The sequence below is a fragment of the Nymphaea colorata genome, chromosome 10 (genome assembly GCF_008831285.2).
Source record: "Nymphaea colorata isolate Beijing-Zhang1983 chromosome 10, ASM883128v2, whole genome shotgun sequence".
Lineage (NCBI taxonomy): Eukaryota > Viridiplantae > Streptophyta > Magnoliopsida > Nymphaeales > Nymphaeaceae > Nymphaea > Nymphaea colorata.
Window position 1 is genome coordinate 9,895,688 of NC_045147.1, and position 20,435 is coordinate 9,916,122.

At 37.9% G+C, this 20,435-nt stretch overlaps 1 protein-coding gene across 1 annotated transcript; it reads left to right on the top strand.

The window, feature by feature from the left end:
- The first annotated feature begins 343 nt into the window (after window positions 1–343).
- LOC116262597 (pentatricopeptide repeat-containing protein At5g55740, chloroplastic-like) lies at window positions 344–12,744 on the top strand. The gene is made up of 5 exons (XM_031642089.2): window positions 344–1,104; window positions 10,359–10,527; window positions 10,706–10,834; window positions 12,086–12,391; window positions 12,475–12,744. The coding sequence occupies exons 1-5, from the start codon at window positions 344–346 to the stop codon at window positions 12,613–12,615; spliced, it is 1,506 nt and encodes a 501-aa protein (XP_031497949.1). The 3' UTR covers window positions 12,616–12,744.
- Window positions 12,745–20,435: the final 7,691 nt, after the last annotated feature.

The window sequence follows — 20,435 nt, forward strand, 5'->3', positions numbered from 1 at the left end:
ATTGATAAAGGAAAATGACCAAAGCTCAAAAATTTAATGTCACAAAATGCAAAGAACTCCATTTTTTATGCAGTAACCCAATTAAATATCCATAATTCATCATTTATCACCAAAACAAACCGTTGATCTCACAAAAAAAATAAAATACAAAACAACTTTATATTTAATGTCATACTGGCATGTGCCTAGTGCCAGCCAGTGGTCTCGAGCACTTTAGGAGCATGGTAAATTATGCATGTTATTCAGTAACTACATCAACCGAAAATGTATATGCTATATGAATCCAAAAACCATGCAAAGCACAACCCAAATACTCATGTTGGGGTGTTATATGAGGAAATCGATGTATGAAGAGGTTATCGTAACGTGCTGGAGAGTACGAGATGAAGGTGTCTATCCGGATGACTATGTGTTCCTGAAGGTCCTCAGGGCATGCACCCAGCTGTCGGATTTAGAAGAAGGAGTTCAAGTCCACAACGATATGAAGCATTTGGGTCTGAGGCCAAATGTATGTAGTTCGAACTCGTTGATAGAGTTGTACTCGAAATGCGGTGATGTGGTGAGTACGCGTCGAATGTTTGATGAGATGTCTCAAAGGGATGTATTGCCATGGAATTCTATGATTGCTGGTTATGTTTCTACTTCTATATATGATTCTGCATTGGAGCTGTTTAATTTGATGTGTATTGGTCGTGCAAGACCAGATTTGATCACATGGAATACCATTCTCACTGCTTATTCTCAGCATGGACTCCTTGAAGAGGCTCTTGATATCTTGAATCACATAAAGGAGTGTGGTTATACAATGCCCAATCATGTTACTTGGACAACTCTAACAGTTGGCCATGCAAGAAAAGGCTGTTACAGAAAAGCATTGGAGTTATTCAAAGAAATGTTAGATGCCAATGTTAGCCCAAACGCTGATAGTCTTTCTTGTGTTATATCAGCTTGCAAGAACTTGCATGCTTTTAGGAGTGGGAGAGAGGCTCATGGATACGGCATTAGAACATGTCTGGATCACAAGTTCTATGCTTCTGCTGGTGGTGCACTTGTGACCCGTTTATTCAGCATGTGGCAGGATTGCAGATGTGGCAAATGCTTTCAGTAAGATGGATGGAAGAGATATGGTTTCCTGGAATTCGATTATCATGGGTCTCATTCAATATGGCTGTCATGATTCAGCACTAAATCTTTTACATGATATGCAACTGTGTTGGATAGTGGTCTTGAGCCCTATCTCATAACTACGAGGAGACCCACTCGCAATTACGAGATCAACTTGAAAACCATTTTCTATAAACATCTTATTTGATAGAATTAAAGATAAATGTTACCTTGTTTATCTCACTGCTAATCTCTCACTCGCCCAACCGCAAGCTGGGTATCGGGAAACCCTATGAGGTTGACTACTTAAGCTCAGCAATACACCAATTTAGGGTTAATGCTTTGGTGATTATCCTAAAGAGAGCCTCACAGAAGGAAACCCATGAACTAAACGATCATTGTTTCTATTTTCTCTTCCTCTCTTTCTCTCCTTCTTCTGCTCCTTTCAACAGTTGGTGTTGTCGTTGCTTCTTAAAGTGCAAACTGGAGCCACTAGTGAACCTACTGCACAGACGAAGAGGTGATACAGGCTACCGTTCCGCTGTTGCTTCACATTCTAACATTGGTATCATAGTGTCAGGTTCTCTGAATTCCAAAATGACTTCAAGAGTGGGAGGCTCAGAACTGACCAAGACCTAAAACTCAATAGAACAAACTTCCATGCATGGAAACGTAGGATCATGTTGGCCTTGACTCTAGATAGGCTTGTTTATGTAATCATTAAGCTTTTTTTCATTTTAGGAGACAAACCCACAGATGAGGAAATGAGAGCATATGAGTCTTTTGAAACTAATGACTTGATGGCTAAAACCATCATGTTCGTATTCATGGAAGATGATCTGATCAACACGTTTGAGGACTGCTCAATTGCCAAGGAGATGTTTGACACTATCCCCTCTAAATACAACACCACTATTACGATGCATGTACAGTTGTTATTAGAATAGTACAATTCATATAAAATGAAAGAGTTAGACAGAGTAGTTGCTCATGTTAACAAGATGTTGGTCATGGCTAAAGACCTAGCCATAGTAGGAAATGTCCTATCTGACAACATGTATATCAGTACCATCTTGAATAGCCTATCACCTTCTTGAGATATGGAAGTCACTGCCTTGAGTCTTCAATTTGATACTCTAACTTTGGAAAAACTTCTCATAAAGTTAGCTATTCAGCAACAACACCTAGCCAAAAGAAATGATGCATAACTAATGACAGTCTAGGATAAATCTGCTAGTAGTCATGTGCTTGTAAGACCCAAATAATTTAAAAAATGAAACGATGGAAAATTTAAGGGTAATTTTGTAAGTACTTAGGGAACTCATGGAACTATAATGAAATGCTATAGATGCGAAAAGCTTGGACATACCAAGAAGAGCTGCAGAACAAAATTTCTGAATAAAAATGACAACAATGGTCAGGACAACAACAACAGAAGGAAGTATTAATCATTTGTGTAGTGACAGAATATTTATTTGCAAATGGAGATCTGGCTGGTTGGTGCATTGATTGGGGGGTTAGTCATCACATCACAAAGACAAAAGAATGAGTGACTCATATAGAAGATCTGGGTCTAAGAGTTCACAAGGACTACATGGGAAATAACTCAAATTGTGATGTCTTGAGAGTTGGGTCATATCGACTGAATGTTGGGAGCACTAGTTTTATTCTTAACGAGCTTTTATATGTTCCCTCCATGAGGAGGAACCTGGTGTCTGTTCTCGCACTGATTGGAAAAGGTTTTGAAGTTTGTTTTGTTTCAGAGAAGGTCATAGTAAGAAAACGTGGAAGGACCATATTCGATGGGAAATATGTAAAAGAACATGACATTTTCAAATTCGATGAAATGAATAAAACTTCCAGTTCTACTTATACCAACTGTGCAATGAGTGTAAGTACAAACTTATGGCATGAAAGATTAAACCATGTAAGCAACAACAAAATGAAGATTCTAGCACAGTAAAGTATAATATTCGATATAAATATAAATTATTTTACGAAATGTGAGTTGTGTTTATATGAAAAGAAGGCAATGAAACTCTTTCCGTCTGAAGTAATTCAAGCCACTGAACTATTTGAAATAATCCATACAGATATTTATGGACCTTTTAGAGTTCAAACACATAGTGGCAAGTCATACTTCATAACATTCATTGATGACTTCTCAAGATTTGGTTATATTTACCTGATTAACTATAAGTTTGAAGCACTTGAAAAATTCAAGAAATATAAAATTGAAGTCGAGAGACTTGAAAATATATTAAAGTTATAAGGTCTGATCGAGGAGGTAAGTATACATTAAATGAATTCCTTGAATATTGTAAAGACCTTCGAACTAATAGGCAGAAAACAATGTCTAAAATACCACAACAGAATGGTGTCACTGAGAGGTATAACAGAACCCTCTTGAATAATGTAAGATTCATGTTGACAGGAGCACAATTACTCAAAGTATTTTGGTGTGAGGCTACGTTAATAGCTATGTACACTATAAATCGAGTGCCCTGCAAAGCAGTCCCAACCACTCCTTTTGAGACATTGACTGTGTGAAACTAGATTTGAGATATCTCAGAAGACGGGAATCTGTAGCACATGTGAAAGTTCTAGATCTAAAGATAAACTAGATAATAGATTAATAAGATGTGTATTTATTGGGTATCCAAAATGATTCAAATGCCACAGATTATATCACTCAATTATGAATCTTATAGAAAGTAGAGATGTAGAGTCCATAGAAGAACTCAATAATGAAGAATATGTTCTAGTTGAAGATCAAACTGATATACTGGATGAACTGATTTATTTAGAAGAACAGTCTAGGAATGAACCAACTGGAAAATGGATTGGTAATGAACCAACTAAGCTTGATTTGTCAGAGGAACAGTCTGGTAATAAATTGACTGATGAACAGTTATATAATGAACCAACTGATCTGAGCACCTCATCATCTCAAACTTTGTTAGGTCATAAAAGACCTAGAGCTCCTCCCTCATATTTGAATGATTATTGTATATATCTTGTAGATGAGCTATGCTATTTAACAGATGTTAATGAAATGGCTGACAATCTGACATATGATGAAGTCATAAATTCGCACGAATCGTTAGATTGGGTAAACACTATGGATGAGGAAATCGAATCCATAGAAAAGAATAAAGTCTAAGAGCTAATAGATCTTCCTAATGATAGAAAACTCATTGGATGTAAATGGGTATTAAAGAAAAAGTATAAAACTGACAGATCAGTCGAGAACTTTAAAGCTAGACTAGTGGCGAAAGGTTTTTCTCAAAATGAAGGAATTGTTTACTTAGAAACCTATTCACCAGTTGCTAAGTTTGCATCTATCAGAATAATTCTGGCTATCGCAGCTTTCTATGACTTGGACGTTTGTCAGATGGATGTGAAAATTGCTTTTCTGAATGGTGAGTTAAAGGAAAACATATACATGGCTCAACCACAAGGATACATTATTAAAGGAAATGAAAAAAAAAGTGTACACGCTGAATAATCATTGTATAGTTTGAAGCAGTCGCCTAGACAGTGGTATTTTGCCTTTGACAAAGTAATCACAAAACTTGGATACATAGCAAATCAACTTGACCATTGTGTATATGTTTGGAAAAGTGGGAATCTTTTTTTTATCATGTCATTATCTGTCGATGACATTTTATTGACTAGGAATGACAACAATATGGTACTCAAAGCAAAGACTTTGTTAAACAAGAATTCAAAATGAAGGACATGGGTCAAGCATCCTATATACTAGAGATAAAGTTCACTCCACATAGAGATCGCTCAAGATAGAGGCTCGAGAACTCTAAGAATGAGCCAAGAACGATATATTGACTATATTTGAAGAAATTTCAAATGCAAGATTGCAAACCTATAAAAACTCCCATATTTAAAGGGACAAATGTCAGCACGAGTAATTGTTCTTGGTAAAGGACAACAGAAATTAAATGTTTCTATGCACAAGTGGTTGGCATTTTAATGTATCTAATGCTTTGCACAAGACCAAGCATAAGTTTTCCTATCGGTCTAGTGAGTTGTTATCAAAGTAATCCTGGATGGCCTCACTGGCAAGCAGCTAAAAGAATTTTTTAGTATATTAAAGGAACAAAAGGACTGAAATTTTCCTATTAAGCCGATGACCTAACTCTAGTTGGCTATTCCGATGCAGATTTTGCTGGCTATAAAGACGACAGTAAGTCTATGTTTGGATATGTATTTCTCTTTAGAGGTGGAGCGATAGCATGCTCTTGTAAGAAACAGGGATGTGCTGCTCTGCATACACAAGAAACAGAGTATGTGACATGTAATGTTGCAACTATCTTTGTTGTTTGGATAAATCAGTTCTTGAAAGAATTAAAATTAGATCTTGATCATGAACCAGTGCAACTATATTGTGATGATCAGACAGCGATATCTCTTATGAAAAATGGAGTTGTTAGCTCAAAGTGTAAGCATATAATAATGAAATTCCATTATGTTTACGAAATGATTGAGAAAAATGAAATCTTAGTTGATTATATGTCTACCAATAATATAGTAGTCGATCCCTTAGCTAAGGAATATCTGAAGACTTGTTTTCAAAGTATATAGCATATATGGGGCTAAAATATATTTAATAGGTTGCAATGGAAAGCCATTGAGTAGAAAACCTCACTATAAAACCTTCAACAAAATTCAAGTCACGATGGACAAACCAATACTGGAAAAACACGTAACTAAAGATTAATAAAACCCACACTTAGTGGAAGCAGTTTGGTGGTGTCATGGCCAAGTGGGAGATGTTGAATAGTAGCCTTCAGCCCTATCTCAATATCTCGTAATTGTAAGGGGGCCCACTCGCAGTTACGAATTCAACTTGAACGATGTTGGAACGTGACACAGCAGCGAAACGGTGGCTTATATCACCTCTTCGTCTGCGCAGCAGGTCCACCAGTGGCTCCAATTTGCACATTGAGAAGCAGCGACAACACCAACTATTGAAAGGAGCAGAAGAATGAGAGAACTTTTGCATACCCATACGAGAGAGGGAGTGGCAAAAAGTCATGTGGAAGTTTGTATGACAATGGTTCTTGACGTAAGCACGTGAACTATCGAAGTTATAAAACAAGTGAGATATGTGCATCATGTATCGGTCCAAACTGTTCAACGCAAAAGGAAAGCATGTTGGTCTCATTAGTAAATGAACATTGTCTACATGCATGGTTTGACCAATAGCTAGGATCAAGTCAACTGAAATTGGCTGGATTAGGAGCGGGTCTCCCTTCCAATTCAATCATCAAACAACAAAAGAGGATCCAATGTATGATGGCTTAGACTTTTAGGAATTATTTGGCAACAATAATCCAAAAAATGGAGCAAATCACATAATACAATTACAAGTGTTATGTGGATCTGCTTCATTTTTTTTATGAATAATAACAATGTGTTACTATTACCCAACAACCTCTTAAAAGCTTTGAAAATTCATGAATTGTGATTTTGGCATTTAGAATGTGTCTCTTGACGCAATCACTTTTTTCTACTGTGAGGCTCACTTTAGGGTAATCACCCAAGCATTAACCTTAAATTGGTGTATTGCTGGGCTTAAATAGTCAGCCTCACAGGATATGCACTAAAACTTTTGCATGATATGCAACTGAAGGGACTTAATCCAGATCCATTTATAATTACTACTCTTTTGTAGATTTCTTCTCATGAAGCTTCATTAAAGGTGGTAAAAGAGATTCATGCTTATGTAATCAAGAATGAATTGGATTTGGATACTGCTGCTAGGATTGCCCTCGTTCATATGTATGCAAAATTTGGAAATGTCAGTTGGGCAAATGTTATTTTTTCAAGCATAAGAAAGAAGGATGTCATCCCTTGGAATGCTATAATAGGAGGTTATGGTAGGAATGGCCATGATAGATTGGCGCTCTGCCTTTTCAAGCAGATGAAAGAGAACCAAATCATGTGACAATGGTGCTCTGCCTTTTCAAGCAGATGAAGTAGCATGACTAATGAGTACAAATTTCTACCAAGTATGGAGCAGTATGCTTGCATTGTCGATCTTCTCAGTTGTTCAGGACGTTTTGAGGAAGCAATGGATTTCATTAATAGAATGGCGCTTGAACCTGATAGAGGCATTTGGGCGCTCTTTGCTTGCTGCTTGCAAAACTCATCAGAATGTCAAACTTGTGTAGGTTGCTGCCGAGCAGCTGTTCCGATTAGAGCCAAAGAATACTAGAAACTATGTGACTCTTTCCAATATTTTTACTAGAGCTGGCCGGTGGGATGATGCAGCAAGTGTTAGAAAGATGATGGAAGGAAGGGGACTGATAAAGCCACATGGGTTTAGTTTGGTAGAGGCTGAAATCCAACTTCCTGCAGGAGGTGAGAAAAAAAATCAGTGGAAGCTTATCAGCTTTCTCCCATGAACATATGATTTTGATCTTTTCCTCGGTGACACATGTAAACTCATCGTAGCATCCTGTGTAAACTTAAAAATGGGTCAAAAGTGGATTTAAATGGCTGATACTATACTCAGACGAAAAGTGATAAAAGAATAGGATTTGCAGTTACAGCAAGGACGCCCCTGGCTGTTATGTAGACAGTATGCTGCTAAGAGGTGTGTAGGTGTAGATTTTGCTGCAAACTTGCTTGGCTTTTCCACCATATCTAGTCCCACTTGTTGACTATATAGTAGGCGACTCAGAAAAACTTAGCCTAAAAGATCTTTTTCTTGGAAAATGGGAGCTAGCACATTCCAAAGATTGAATCTCCCATATCACTGGCTGGAGGCAAATCAAGGACAAGTTATCATTGTAAATCCATACAAAACTTCCTGAATAAAAAAAATTTGATAGTTATATATATCTAGTTTCCTGCCTTCAATTTTTATTCATGAAGAAAACAACCCAATAAAACTCCAATGGATTATGCATCTAGTAAAAGAAATATAAGCTCACCAACAACATTCAAAGTGGTGCCAGTTGAAAGAATCTCTCAATGCACTTCACCCCAAGAATCTAAACATAAAGCTCATGTCAAAGTATGTAGGTCACGTTGTTATACTTTTCCATTTTTGCTGGCATGGAATATTTGTACCACGAACCTGAAGTCCTTGTAGATAATTACCACTTACAATCGCCTTGACTTCTCACAGATCCTTACTAGCAATAGATAAAACTATGATAATGGCTTGTTTGGCACCAACAACATACAGCCTTCCGAGTCCATCATCCTAAACTAGATCAGCGAATAAATCACAACTTCGACAAAAACATCTTTTCAAAGAAAAAAGAAGAGGGGGGATGGCAAAGCCAAACAGAGGCAAGTAAAATTGAAAATGTTAGATTGAAGATTACAGATGACCCTGAAATATACTCTGAAAGACAAAATCTACAAACACATCCATGCCAAAGGAAAGCAGCCATCGTTAAAAACATCAGAATTGGAACATGCATCACATAAAATCCTTCAATCGATTAGATATCCCACACACAAAGTCGTTCAATTGGTCAACCTTTGTCACAGACTTTAGAATCTCTGCATCCCTTTAGAGAAAAGCACCATGATCACGTTAGCACATGAATATATCCATGGACCAACTTAGCAAACCTCTAAAATCACAAAATAAACTAGGAAAAGGCAGAAGCAATTACACTCATATATTGTTATCCTCTTCTACTCTTCCTCTATGAGCATTTTTTTCCTGCTTTGTGCATCTATCTCCACACTTTCACGGGAAGGGAAGAAATGCTCACATTCCCTCTATTTGATATGATTGAAGATAATGCCAATCAAAGAAAAAATTTGCAGGAGGATACTACGGTGGGTATGCATTTCGCTGATGAATGAATGATCAAAGCAAGATCAGTTATGCATGATTCAAGCAGAGAAGTATTGACAAAATAAAGGATTCCATAACAACGGATAGTGTTTAGCAGATACAGACAATACTTATTGTAATTTCTTGTACATGATTGTATCTACAAGCCTTCATATGGACCATAATGAATTACTCTGAGATTTCATCATCCCACCTTTTCCTTTGGTACCAGAGCAAATTATTGATCTAGGGATGGCTTCCAGCACGAGTTCATCATCTTCAACCTCTTCCACAAAGTTCCCTTACCCATTTTCCTGGAATTTTGCTAATTTGGTGTCAATAAAATTGACACGAAATAACTCTCTGCTATGGAAGACCTTGCTCTCTGGTCTGATAGAGAGCTAGAGCTCCATGGCTTCATCAACGACGTCACACCAAAAGCAAATCAATTTGTGACCATCAAAAACTGGAACCACATACATATTATCAATTATGGAGATCAGATAGATTGCTTCACAAATAGGAATGTACAAGGAGCGAGTCAGTGTAAGCTACATATTGTTTGGCTCGAGTTCGACTTGATAAACCTGAGTTCATGCTCCAATTCAACTAGTTTAACACCCTGCTTGGATGGAGGGAAAGGGGATGAAAGAACAGTCAATCCTTTGTTTTATTGATAATTAAGAAGAAAGGAAAGTAAAAAAACTTGTTTTGTTGCAAAGGAAGAAAACAGAAAAGGAGGGAATGAAAATGATGCTCTGATGTAAATCCAATCCTTCCAAAATTGGAGGGATTGAGAAAGAAAGGAATGACTTATCGTTTTTTATCATATATGCCCTTTCTTTTTCTTGATGCATGCATGAATAATGTTTTATGTGATAGCAGCATTTTTTTCGATCTAGAGTTTCTTTTTACCACCATTCACGTAAACCATCACAACAAAGAAGCTTCTAGGTTTGTCTCTCTTGTCTTTTCTATCTATTTTTTTACCACCGTTCATGACGCCCCCATGTCCATCGTCTGGTGTAGGGGTATTATTGTAAAGTAATGTACATTCTATCATTTCCTTTCATTTATGTAGTTCAAATAAACATGATTTTAGCAATTTCTTCCTTCCTATCCAAACAAGGTTTATAATCACATTTTTCCTTCTCTTTCCTTTCATTTCCTTTCATTTGTCATTTCATTTCCCTCCCTTTCTTTTTCTTTCCTTTTTCACCCTTCTCTTTCCTTTCCATTCCCTCCATCCCAACAAAGCATAAATGAAAATAAAAACCACAAAAAGATGTTAAAATTCATGAAAAACTCGACATAGCTCTAATGATTAACAAACATGAAGGTACAAGCTGAATCAAGTTTAAACGAGTTAAGCTCATGTAACTCAAATTTACTCATTTATAATACCTGTGAGGGCCCTTGTCTGCCGGTCCAGCAACCTTTCGTCCCTCCCCACCACCACTTCCTCCCACAACTTCGAGCTTGCCTTTGGCGACGTCACAGACCTCACTTCCCTCCTCGAGGCGTTCTCCGGCTGTGACGTCCTCTTCCACACTGCTGCCATCGTCGAGCCTTGGGTCCTTAACCCCTCCGTACTCTTTACCGTGAGTCATTCTTTCTTTTGGAAGGCGAATGCTTTGGGACATAGTTTGAATTTGGGTGGCCTACCCAGTAGGAAGAACTCGCTAAATCGACAGAGTTGGGACATTTTGGCACCTTTTAATGAGCGTCGTAGATTTTTGCTTAAATAATTGGTAATTCGGGGCTTTGTTTCTCGTGAAGGTAAATGTTGAAGGATTGAGGAATGTGCTGCTAGCGTTTAGTCCAACGAGTTCTATGCAGAAGATGGTGTATACCTCGTCCTTCTTTGCTCTTGGGCCTACTGACGGATGTATCGGTAATGAGATGCAGGTGACGTTGCCTTTCATATCGGCCTTACTTGGGAAAATGTAACACGAGACGAATAATTTTTGGTGGCTTACCTTTTAAAAGTTCCACGACAAAAACAAACTAAGGTTAGTGTTTATTCTGATTGATTGATTCAGGCTACATGTTGTGGACCATATATCTGGGTCCGGATTCTTCTCTTTTCTAGTAAGAGGAATGTGAACCATTTCTCAGAAAGGCAAAGCAAAAGCATAAAGAAAAGTAAAGCCCAGACGTCTCAGTGGCATTAGGAGGACCTTGTGAGTCCGAGGGGGGACTTTGCCCTAGGCTGCTTCGTTCTTCTCAGGGTTGGACTCAATACTCGGTTTCATCAAGTCTCTGCCAGTCGTATCATCTTATAAAAGTGCAGGTGTTGCTGTTTCAAACATATGGAAAGATATTCCTATTCATCTTCAATTAATATCCTGCCATAGCACCTTCTAGGTTTTATTCCTTAAGACCTTTCAATCCTTGCAAAGAAAAGGTCCTATAGTTACCCATGCACACACACGTATGTATATATCAATATCAGAAATGCATCATCGAGTTTTATTGGTGAAATTTTTCTTGATTATTAGTCAAGATCTCAAGTAAATATTAGATTCTTAGGAATTCAAAGCAAAAAAAGATATAAAAGTAACGGATACCTAACCTTCTTACAAAAACATTGATCAAAATTCAAAATACTTAATAATATGTTGGAAGAAACCTCGGAGCATTTAAAACTACTAAAAAATCCATCAAAGGGAAAAACACAATGAGAATGTCTTTTCTTCATTTTGGCTTTCTTTTTCATAAATGTCCTGATTTTTTCCTTTTTAAAATACAGCCTATATAGGGATGCACTCACACAAGACTTCTCCATTCGTTTTTAGTATTGTAGAATATGTTAGGGCAGGATTCAAGTAACACGTCATTGCATGAGTGGCATGATGAAGTGGCCCTATCCACCTCTCATCTATGATCCTGCACTCAAACAATTACTTATTTAATTGTTTCTTCAGGAAGAAATTCTGCACGGACTTCTGCTTGATTTATTGGTTGGTATCCATGTGTCAGGGATGATATGATCATTGAGACTATTTGACAATATGAAGTTGTAGGGTGCCAACCACTGTTGCTCCTATTGGGTTTTTTCCATTGTTGTTGCCCTTTACATGTTTAGAACAACCAACCATTTTACTTTTCAAGATAGGAAGGACTGTTGGTTTTATGTTTCTATTTCGATCTTGTCAGATTATAGAGCACTTCAGCGGGCGTTTACCAGGCTATGTTGGCAAGGGCAATGAAAGGTTTTGCTTTTCCCATGTTGACGATGTAATACATGGACATATAGCAGCACTGGACAGAGGGAAAATTGGTGAAAGGTATTTACTTGGTGGAGAAAATGCATCTTTTGCTGATGTATTTGACATTGCTGCCATGGTCACTGGAACACAACGGCCTTCATTTCACATTCCGTTGTGGCTAGTGGAAATCTACGGTTGGATGAGCGTGTTTTGGGCCCGTCTCACAGGAACGATTCCTTTAATTAGTTATCCAGTGAGTGTCATAATCCTCATAGAATTCTTTCCTCTTTTTATTTGATTTTCTGATATAAGTATTCCACATTTCACTTACTGCAGATAGTGCTTGTAATGAGACACCAGTGGGTTTATTCTTCTGACAAGGCGAAGGAAGAGCTCAATTACAAGCCAAGAAATTTAAAGGAAGGTTTAACTGAGGTTATGACGTGGTTGAAGAGTGTAGGAAAAATAAATTATTGAACTTGCACATTGGCCATCTCTCTTTACCAAATTGTATCACCATTAGACTAGTGCAAATAAAGGGGCCACCATTAGACTAGTGGGACGAAATTGTAATTAATGGTTCTTCAAAGTTTATGAAGTACAACAATCTCCAGTGATATTTACGCTCTCTACTTTTGAGCATTGTAGAAGCAAGAGAAATGAAACAAGGAGACAAACTTACGTGGAAAACCCTCAACACAAGGAAAAAACCACGGATGAGGAGGTCTGGCACTCACTAGCAGCCAGGCGTTCTCTCTCTACAAATTTTTTATTCACTCATTAAAAACAAGATTACATGGGTATAAATAGAACCCAACAAGACAGCAGATTGAATCGGATCTAGACCCAGACCAAATGATCTAAAAACAACAAAACTTGTCAACACTCCCCCTCAAGTTGGGCATACATATCAAACATGCCCAACTTGGATATATTTTTCTCGAACAAGGTCAAAGACAATGCTTTAGTCAGAACATCGGTTGTCTGATCTTTGGACTTCATGTATGGTAGGGCCAACTCTTTATCATCAATTCTCCCAGATAAAGTGATGGTAAATCTCAACATGCTTTGTTCTGTCATGTGACACTGGGTTGTTGGCAAAGTTGATTGCGACTTATTATCACAATATATCTCCATTGGCCCTTCAATTTTTATACTAATATCAGTCAATAATACCTTCAGCCATAGTAGCTCAAAAACTCTCATAGCAACTGTTCTGTATTCAGCTTCTGCCTAGAGCGAGAGCAAACATCTTGTCTCTTGCTCCTCCATACTATGAGATTCCCTTCCAAGCAGACACAGTAGCCTGAGGTGGACCTCCTAGTATCAACACAGTCTACTCAGTCAACATCAAAATACCCTTCAATCTCAAGAGGGCCTTGCTTAATATATAGGAGCCCCTTGTCGGGATTTCTCTTCAAGTAACACAAGATCTTGTCGACAGCCTTCAAATGAGTATCTATTGGAGCAAGCATGAATTGACTCATCACATTCACAACAAAGGTAATATCAGATCTAGTGAGAGTAAGATAGATCAACTTTGCAACCAGACGTTGATATCTTCCATTGGCCTCTTCACATAGAGGTTCTCCATCTTTAATATTGAACTTGTGTCCAACATCTAGTGAAGTAGAAGCAGGCCTACACCCCAGTTTTTCAGTCTCCTTTAGTAAATATAAAGTGTACTTTCGTTGATTCAACACAAAGCTCATGCCAGACCTAGCGATTTCAATGCCAAGAAAATATCTTAGTTTGCCAAGGTCCTTGAGATTAAACTCGACAACTAATAACTTCTTTAATTTTGTTATCTCATCTTTATCATCGCCTGTAACAATCATATCATCAACATAGACTAACAAAAGAGTCACTTTATGCTTCTTCCTCTTTACAAAGAGAGTATGATCTTCATTGATTATAACCATGTTGTCTCATAACTAGTTTAAGTCATTCAAACTATGCTCGGGGAGATTGCTTGAGTCCATATAAAGCTTTCCTCAATTTGCAGTATTTTTGATGTTCTTCATATTCTGGGGGCATACAGATATACACCTCCTCTTCAATGTCTCCATTGAGAAAAGCATTATTAACGACAAGTTGGTACATCTTCCACTTTTTTATCACCGCTAAAGAGATAATAACTCTAACAGTCTTCATTTTTGCAACAGGAGCAAAAGTCTCCAAATAGTCAATTCCATATTTCTGACTGAACAACCTGGCAACAAAGTGAGCTTTGTACCTATCAACACTCTCATCTGGTTTGTAATTGATGGTGTAAACCCACTTAGATCCAACTAGATGAACCGCTTTAGGGATCTTTACCACCTCTCATGTCTTGTTTTTGTTCAGAGCTTCCATTTCTTCTTACATTGCATGAGTCCACCTGAAATCGCTCTGAGCCTCAGTGACAGTCCTGGGAATGACAGCCAAAGAAAGCAATGATATAAAACATTTTTAGTATTTGCTCATTTTAGAATATGATACGAAGTTACCAATAGGGTGTTGAGTACATGACCTGACCCCGTTTCTAAGGGCGATGGGTAGCTCTTCATTAGCAACTTTTGTTTGAAACTCCTTTTCAACTGACTCTTCCCGAGCAAGACTTGGGTCATCCAGGGAAGGTGTAGCATTGGTATTGGGAATAGAATTCCTTCTAGCAGTCACCTCATTTATAAGCAATCTTCTCCTAGAATAAACCCGCCCAAACAAGTGGTTACGTTCTTCCTCAATCCCCGTAGAACAACCTTCATCCTTCTTGTGCTCAAGAACATATGTAATTGTCACTTGACTCTCTTCTCTTTTGTATTCTAGAAAATCTGTGAATTGAATTTCTTCACTTGGAGAATACTCTTTCTTTGACATAGACTTTTCCCCTGAAGAGAATTCTCACCAAAATATGAGACATGTTCCAAGAAAGTGACATCCTTGGTGACATAGAGAATAGCCAACAAATACACCCTTAATCGACCTTGGATCAAGTTTTTTAACATTAAGATTGTGATTATGAATGAAGCAGACACATCCAAAGACATGAGGCAGAAGAGAAAAGGGTTGATGACTCCCTAGTATCATAGAATGGGGAGTCCGCCCATTTAGCACATGACTAGGCATACGACTAATCAAATATGCACTAGTGAGAACAACATCACCCCAATATTGTTTTGGAAGATTCCTTTAAAACAAGAGGGCCCTGGTGACATTAAGTAACTGACGATTCTTCCTCTCAGCCACCCCATTTTGGGGGGAGTATAACTACAAGACGTCTCATAAACAATCCCCTTCTTCCAAAAGAAATCATCAACAGATCGACACACATACTCACAAGTATTGTCAGATCGAAAGGTCTTAACAAATCCTCCATATTGAGTCTCCACAAAAATGATAAAAGTCTCTATGATATTAGACACTTTACTATGATCTTTCAGTAAGTATACAAAAGTATTACGACAGTAATCATCTGTAAAGGTTATAAAGTACTGAAACCCATGACAGGAATGAATTCCCAAAGGCCCCCACACATCAGAATGGATCAAGAAAAAAAACTTCATTAGTAGGAGTGGTGGAAATAGGGTATGAAGCCCTAACATATTTAGCAAATTGACATACATCACAAGTATCATATTTGTATCCAAATTCGAACATAAATAAGGGAATAACTATTTCAAAATTTCAAAAGGAAGATGCCTAAGACGTTCATGCCTAAGCTAGTCTTGGAGGCAATTCCACGTATCATCAGAATAGTAGTCAAATTCTTCCCATTTTGATTTCAATGTCGCATGAAAATTAGCCACAGAAAGCCCCCCTTGTTGTAGAGCATAGATGTCCTTCATCAGCTAGCACACACAAACATCCTTCTTCTTTTGGCCATACATTTGTTCCAAAATACACCACGTCTCCGGCAATCCTCTTACGAAGGATAATGGGCTGAATATCAGAGGATACAGAGTTAACAATCCAATTTTTGACTTAATTGTCTTCAAGAAACCAAGTATCTCATGCAGGGCTCGTCTCAAGAGGTTGAGCCTTCTTTTCATTGGTATATGCAATTTGCCTCTGACTAGCAATCCCCATAGTAATAGCGGCAGACCATTGAAGATAGTTATGTTTAGTGAGGCGGATGGTGGTGACTTGCACAAGAACATTTTCTGTTTTATGGGCTCCCACTTCTACACTAAATTCAGACGTCACAGCAGGAAGCAACATCGCAGAAAGCTGCAATAGACAACGACCAGAGAAAAACAAGCGTCCGACAGAGATGAACAACGAAAACCGACGGCAGCGACAGGAGAAGGATCGGGCGACAGGCCGACAAGTCCTTCCCTTCCAAGCACAGACGTTGTACTATCTCCCAGCAACAATATCAAAAGGATATACAATAAAACGTCAACATAGCAGAGCCTCACGACTGGGCATAAATGAACAGCTCATGGGGCAACTCCAGCGACAGCAAGATCCTCACCCAACGCAACATGAACAGAGAGCGTTGAGCAAAAACGTTGTAGTAAGGAGCAACGTCGCACAACATAGACAAAACGTAGAGTGTAGCTGCAAGGACTCATTGTTGGAACTCTATGACAAAACCTCACCAGAATGATCAACGCAGCACGACCAAACAGAGTTGTTCGAGTATGGTGACTGCAGCAACGATACGATCCCTCGTCCAAGGCAACCCCAGTAGAAAAGAAAATCAGAACCTAGTCAGCTCTGATACCATGTAGAAGGAAGAGAAATGAAACAAGGAGACAAACTTACGTGGAAAACCCTCAACACAAGGAAAAAACCATGAAGGAGGAGGTCTGACACTCACTAGTAGCCAAAAGTTCTCTCTCTACAAATTTTTATTCACTCATTAAAACAGGATTACATGGGTATAAGTAGAACCCAACAAGACAGCAGATTGGATCGGATTCAGACCTAGACCCGATGATTCAAAAACAACAAAACAGGTCAACAATCATCATGTAAAGCAATTGGTTGGCTAATTTGTTAATTTGTTCTACAGTGGCTACAACTTTCTTTCCTATCTGCTGGATATACCCGGTAACATACTATGCATTTTATGTCCTATGCACCTATCTGGTATCACAGTTCAAGCAGGTATATATATTGAAGGACTTGAAGTTATCAAAGATGGATTCTTTGGCGAGAAAGTTTTCATCATAACATGTGTTGGGAACTGTCATGGTTTATGTAGGATATTTAAATGACAGGTTTGGTAAATTGATGGCATCAAGAGGTCGTGTTGATATAGCCGTACTAGTGATGCCATGATCCTTAAGTATGGTTTCGTCTCTTAGGTAGGGCTGGGAGAACTGATCCAGTGATCCAGTGCAATGTAATAATAGTTACACCAGTCCCGAGGTTACACTGGAAAACAAAATAAACAAAATTTTTAAAGTTTTTGAATTATTACCTACATCTCTATGGTTAAAAAGCTAAAAATCTACGTGTCGATGAACTTAGTTGATGGGCTGGCAGGTTGGTAAGAGCCTGGTTGTTAGTTCAATTCTCATGGATGCTACTCATATGGACTGTAAGTGGTGCTAGTGCAACATTTTAGCTGAAGGGTGTATCATGGGTTCACGGGTTCACGGGTTCACATAGGTCCTGAAACAGCCCTAAACCCAAAGGGCAGAAGGAAGGGGCAAGGCTTCGGTGCTTCTTTGGCAGCTTCGGCTCACCCGAATGTGATAGAAAATCACGAGGACCTTGCAATTCTGATTTTTCAAACTGTCTGAATCTTTGTAAGTTTTTGAATGACGTTTCAATCACTAAGACATTTCCATTGTGCAGGCACACCGTTTTGATGAGATATTTTCCAAGATTGTGCAGGCACACCGTTTTGATACTTGTTCCAGTAATGGGAAGTCTGAACGACCTCATTAAAGCGCGTAATTGGGAAAGTGGATTGAACATCCTGCCGTCATGGCCGGCAACAACCAGCATCATATGAAACTAAACTTAGTTGGGATTAAGCATGACTCTGCACATTATATGGTCCCTTCTGTGAAAGAGAAACCAACAAAATGTAATTCTAATAATTTGAATTGACGACACAACAAAAACATTTCTCTCAACAAAACACCTATACTGATCAACTTACCACTATAAAACAATTAAAATCGTGATAACGCAAACATATTAAACATTACATAACATGAAATTACCTAATTAAATGTTCAAAATATCAAAGTTAATGAAGTTGAATAATTAAACTTTACAAGTTACGTGCCATTCACAAGCAAATATCAGTTATGGAGCATGCAAAACCTTTTCATTGCCTAAAAGCCAACTGCTAAGTTCCTATATCTAATTTCCAAAACTGATATCCTAAAACAATAGCATATGAATTGTAACTGTAATTATCACTACAAGTGTGCACGCACAGATGACAAAGTGAAAAAGAAATTGCTAGGAAATTAAAAAAAAAAAGTCTCAAAAGAAGAACAAAAATTTTAAAAATAAAATAAACAGGCCCAACCAATTGAGTACCGAGGCAAACCATCCTAAGAATCCAAGAATTTTTTTAGTAAATCACCTGGCCGGGAACAATAGCTCAGCATAGGGCTTTGGACATCCTGGGCACAAGTCAAGACGAGACTAAGTGAGCCTTTGATAACATAGGCTGCCACAGCCAAAAACTTGCGTATATATCACCTTAACATTCTAGATGATCTTCAAAAATTGAAATGTAGCTTTTCACCTTGTTTAAGGGAAGCCAGCTCCTAACATTGGGCTGCACACGAGCCAGAGTCGAGCTCGGCTCGATTCATGTTTAGTCAGCTCGAGCTCGACTCAAGTGACTGCCTTTGGGGCTGGAGCTCCACTCGAGCGGTGTTGAGACGTGGGAAGGAGGAAAGACAGTGTGTTGGGAAAAGAGAAAAAGGGAAGGAAATGACGATGTGGGGGAGGAGGAAAGGCATATTGGGAAAAGAGAAAAAGGGAAGGAAAAATGAACGTGAGTGGTGAAGAAAGAGAAAAACGGGAGGGAAAATGAAAAAGTGTTTGATTGGTTGAAAAGTATAATAAAGAAAGTGTGGTATAATAATGAGGTTTAAAGAAACGTGGCTGAGTGGGTGAAGAGAGGGAAAAAAAGAAGGGAAAATTAGAAAATTTAAAACAAAAAAAATAAGGCATGTGGGTAAAAGGAAAGAAAGAGGAAAAATTAAAAACGCAAAATAAAAAATGAGATTAAATTTTAGCGGAGTCGAGTTTGATCGAGTCGAGGCTCATTAACATACTCGAGTTTATACTTAAGATCGAGCTTGACTCGTATAAAAAATGAGTCGAGCTCGAGTCGAGTTTACTCAAACGAGTTCGAGTCGACCCCGAGTTAGCTCGACTCATTGTGCAGCCCTACTAACATATACATGCCCAACATAAGGTGGCTAGGATCAAGCGTATATAGTATGTTTGAACCTTGACTGGTATTCTTAGTGGAAGACGACCTTGACTTATATACGCTGATTAAGTCAGGCCCAAGTTGCTAAATCAAGTTGGCTTGCCTAAGTGGACCGACTCAATCCCATTAAAAAGTATCTTAATGCTTATTTCAAGCCTTTAGAATGCTATGGTACATCAAATTTGGCCTTTATCCATTATCCTAATGCATATTTCAGGGCTTCAAATTGTTTCTGAATTACATTTCTAGAGGGAAACGTTTTTTAGGATAAGGTATATACAAATCAATGTTTCAGTCATTGTTTTATTTAGTTAATTAAAAGATAGCGTTTGGCACTATATAATTCACATGTAGTTGAACATTAATGTGTATACAAAGCTAAGTGACTACCTTGAATTGGAACTTACAAATAACAAAGACTGTTACTGTCTCATTTAGCACCTACTCACATGTGAAAATATAAATTCAAAGTCTTAATGTCAAAAAAATATGAGAAGAAATAAAATATCATCCAACGTCGATTTCAATTGATAAAGGAAAATGACCAAAGCTCAAAATTTAATGCCACAGAAGGAAAAGAGCTCCATTTTCTATGCAGTAACCCAATTAAATATCCATAATTCAACATTTACCACCAAAACGAACCGTTGAACTCAGAAAAAAATAAAATACAAAACATTTTTATATTTAAGGTTATACTGGTATGTGCCCAGTGCCTGCTAACTTTATAGGAGCATGGTAAATTATTCATGTTATTCAGTAACTACATCAACCGCAATGTATATGCTATATGAATCCAAAAACCATGCACAGCACATTCAAATAACTAAAAAGTAAATGTCTATGAATAGTCAGCATATTTTTTTAACGTCTCCTTGTCCAATTAGCAGTGTAAATC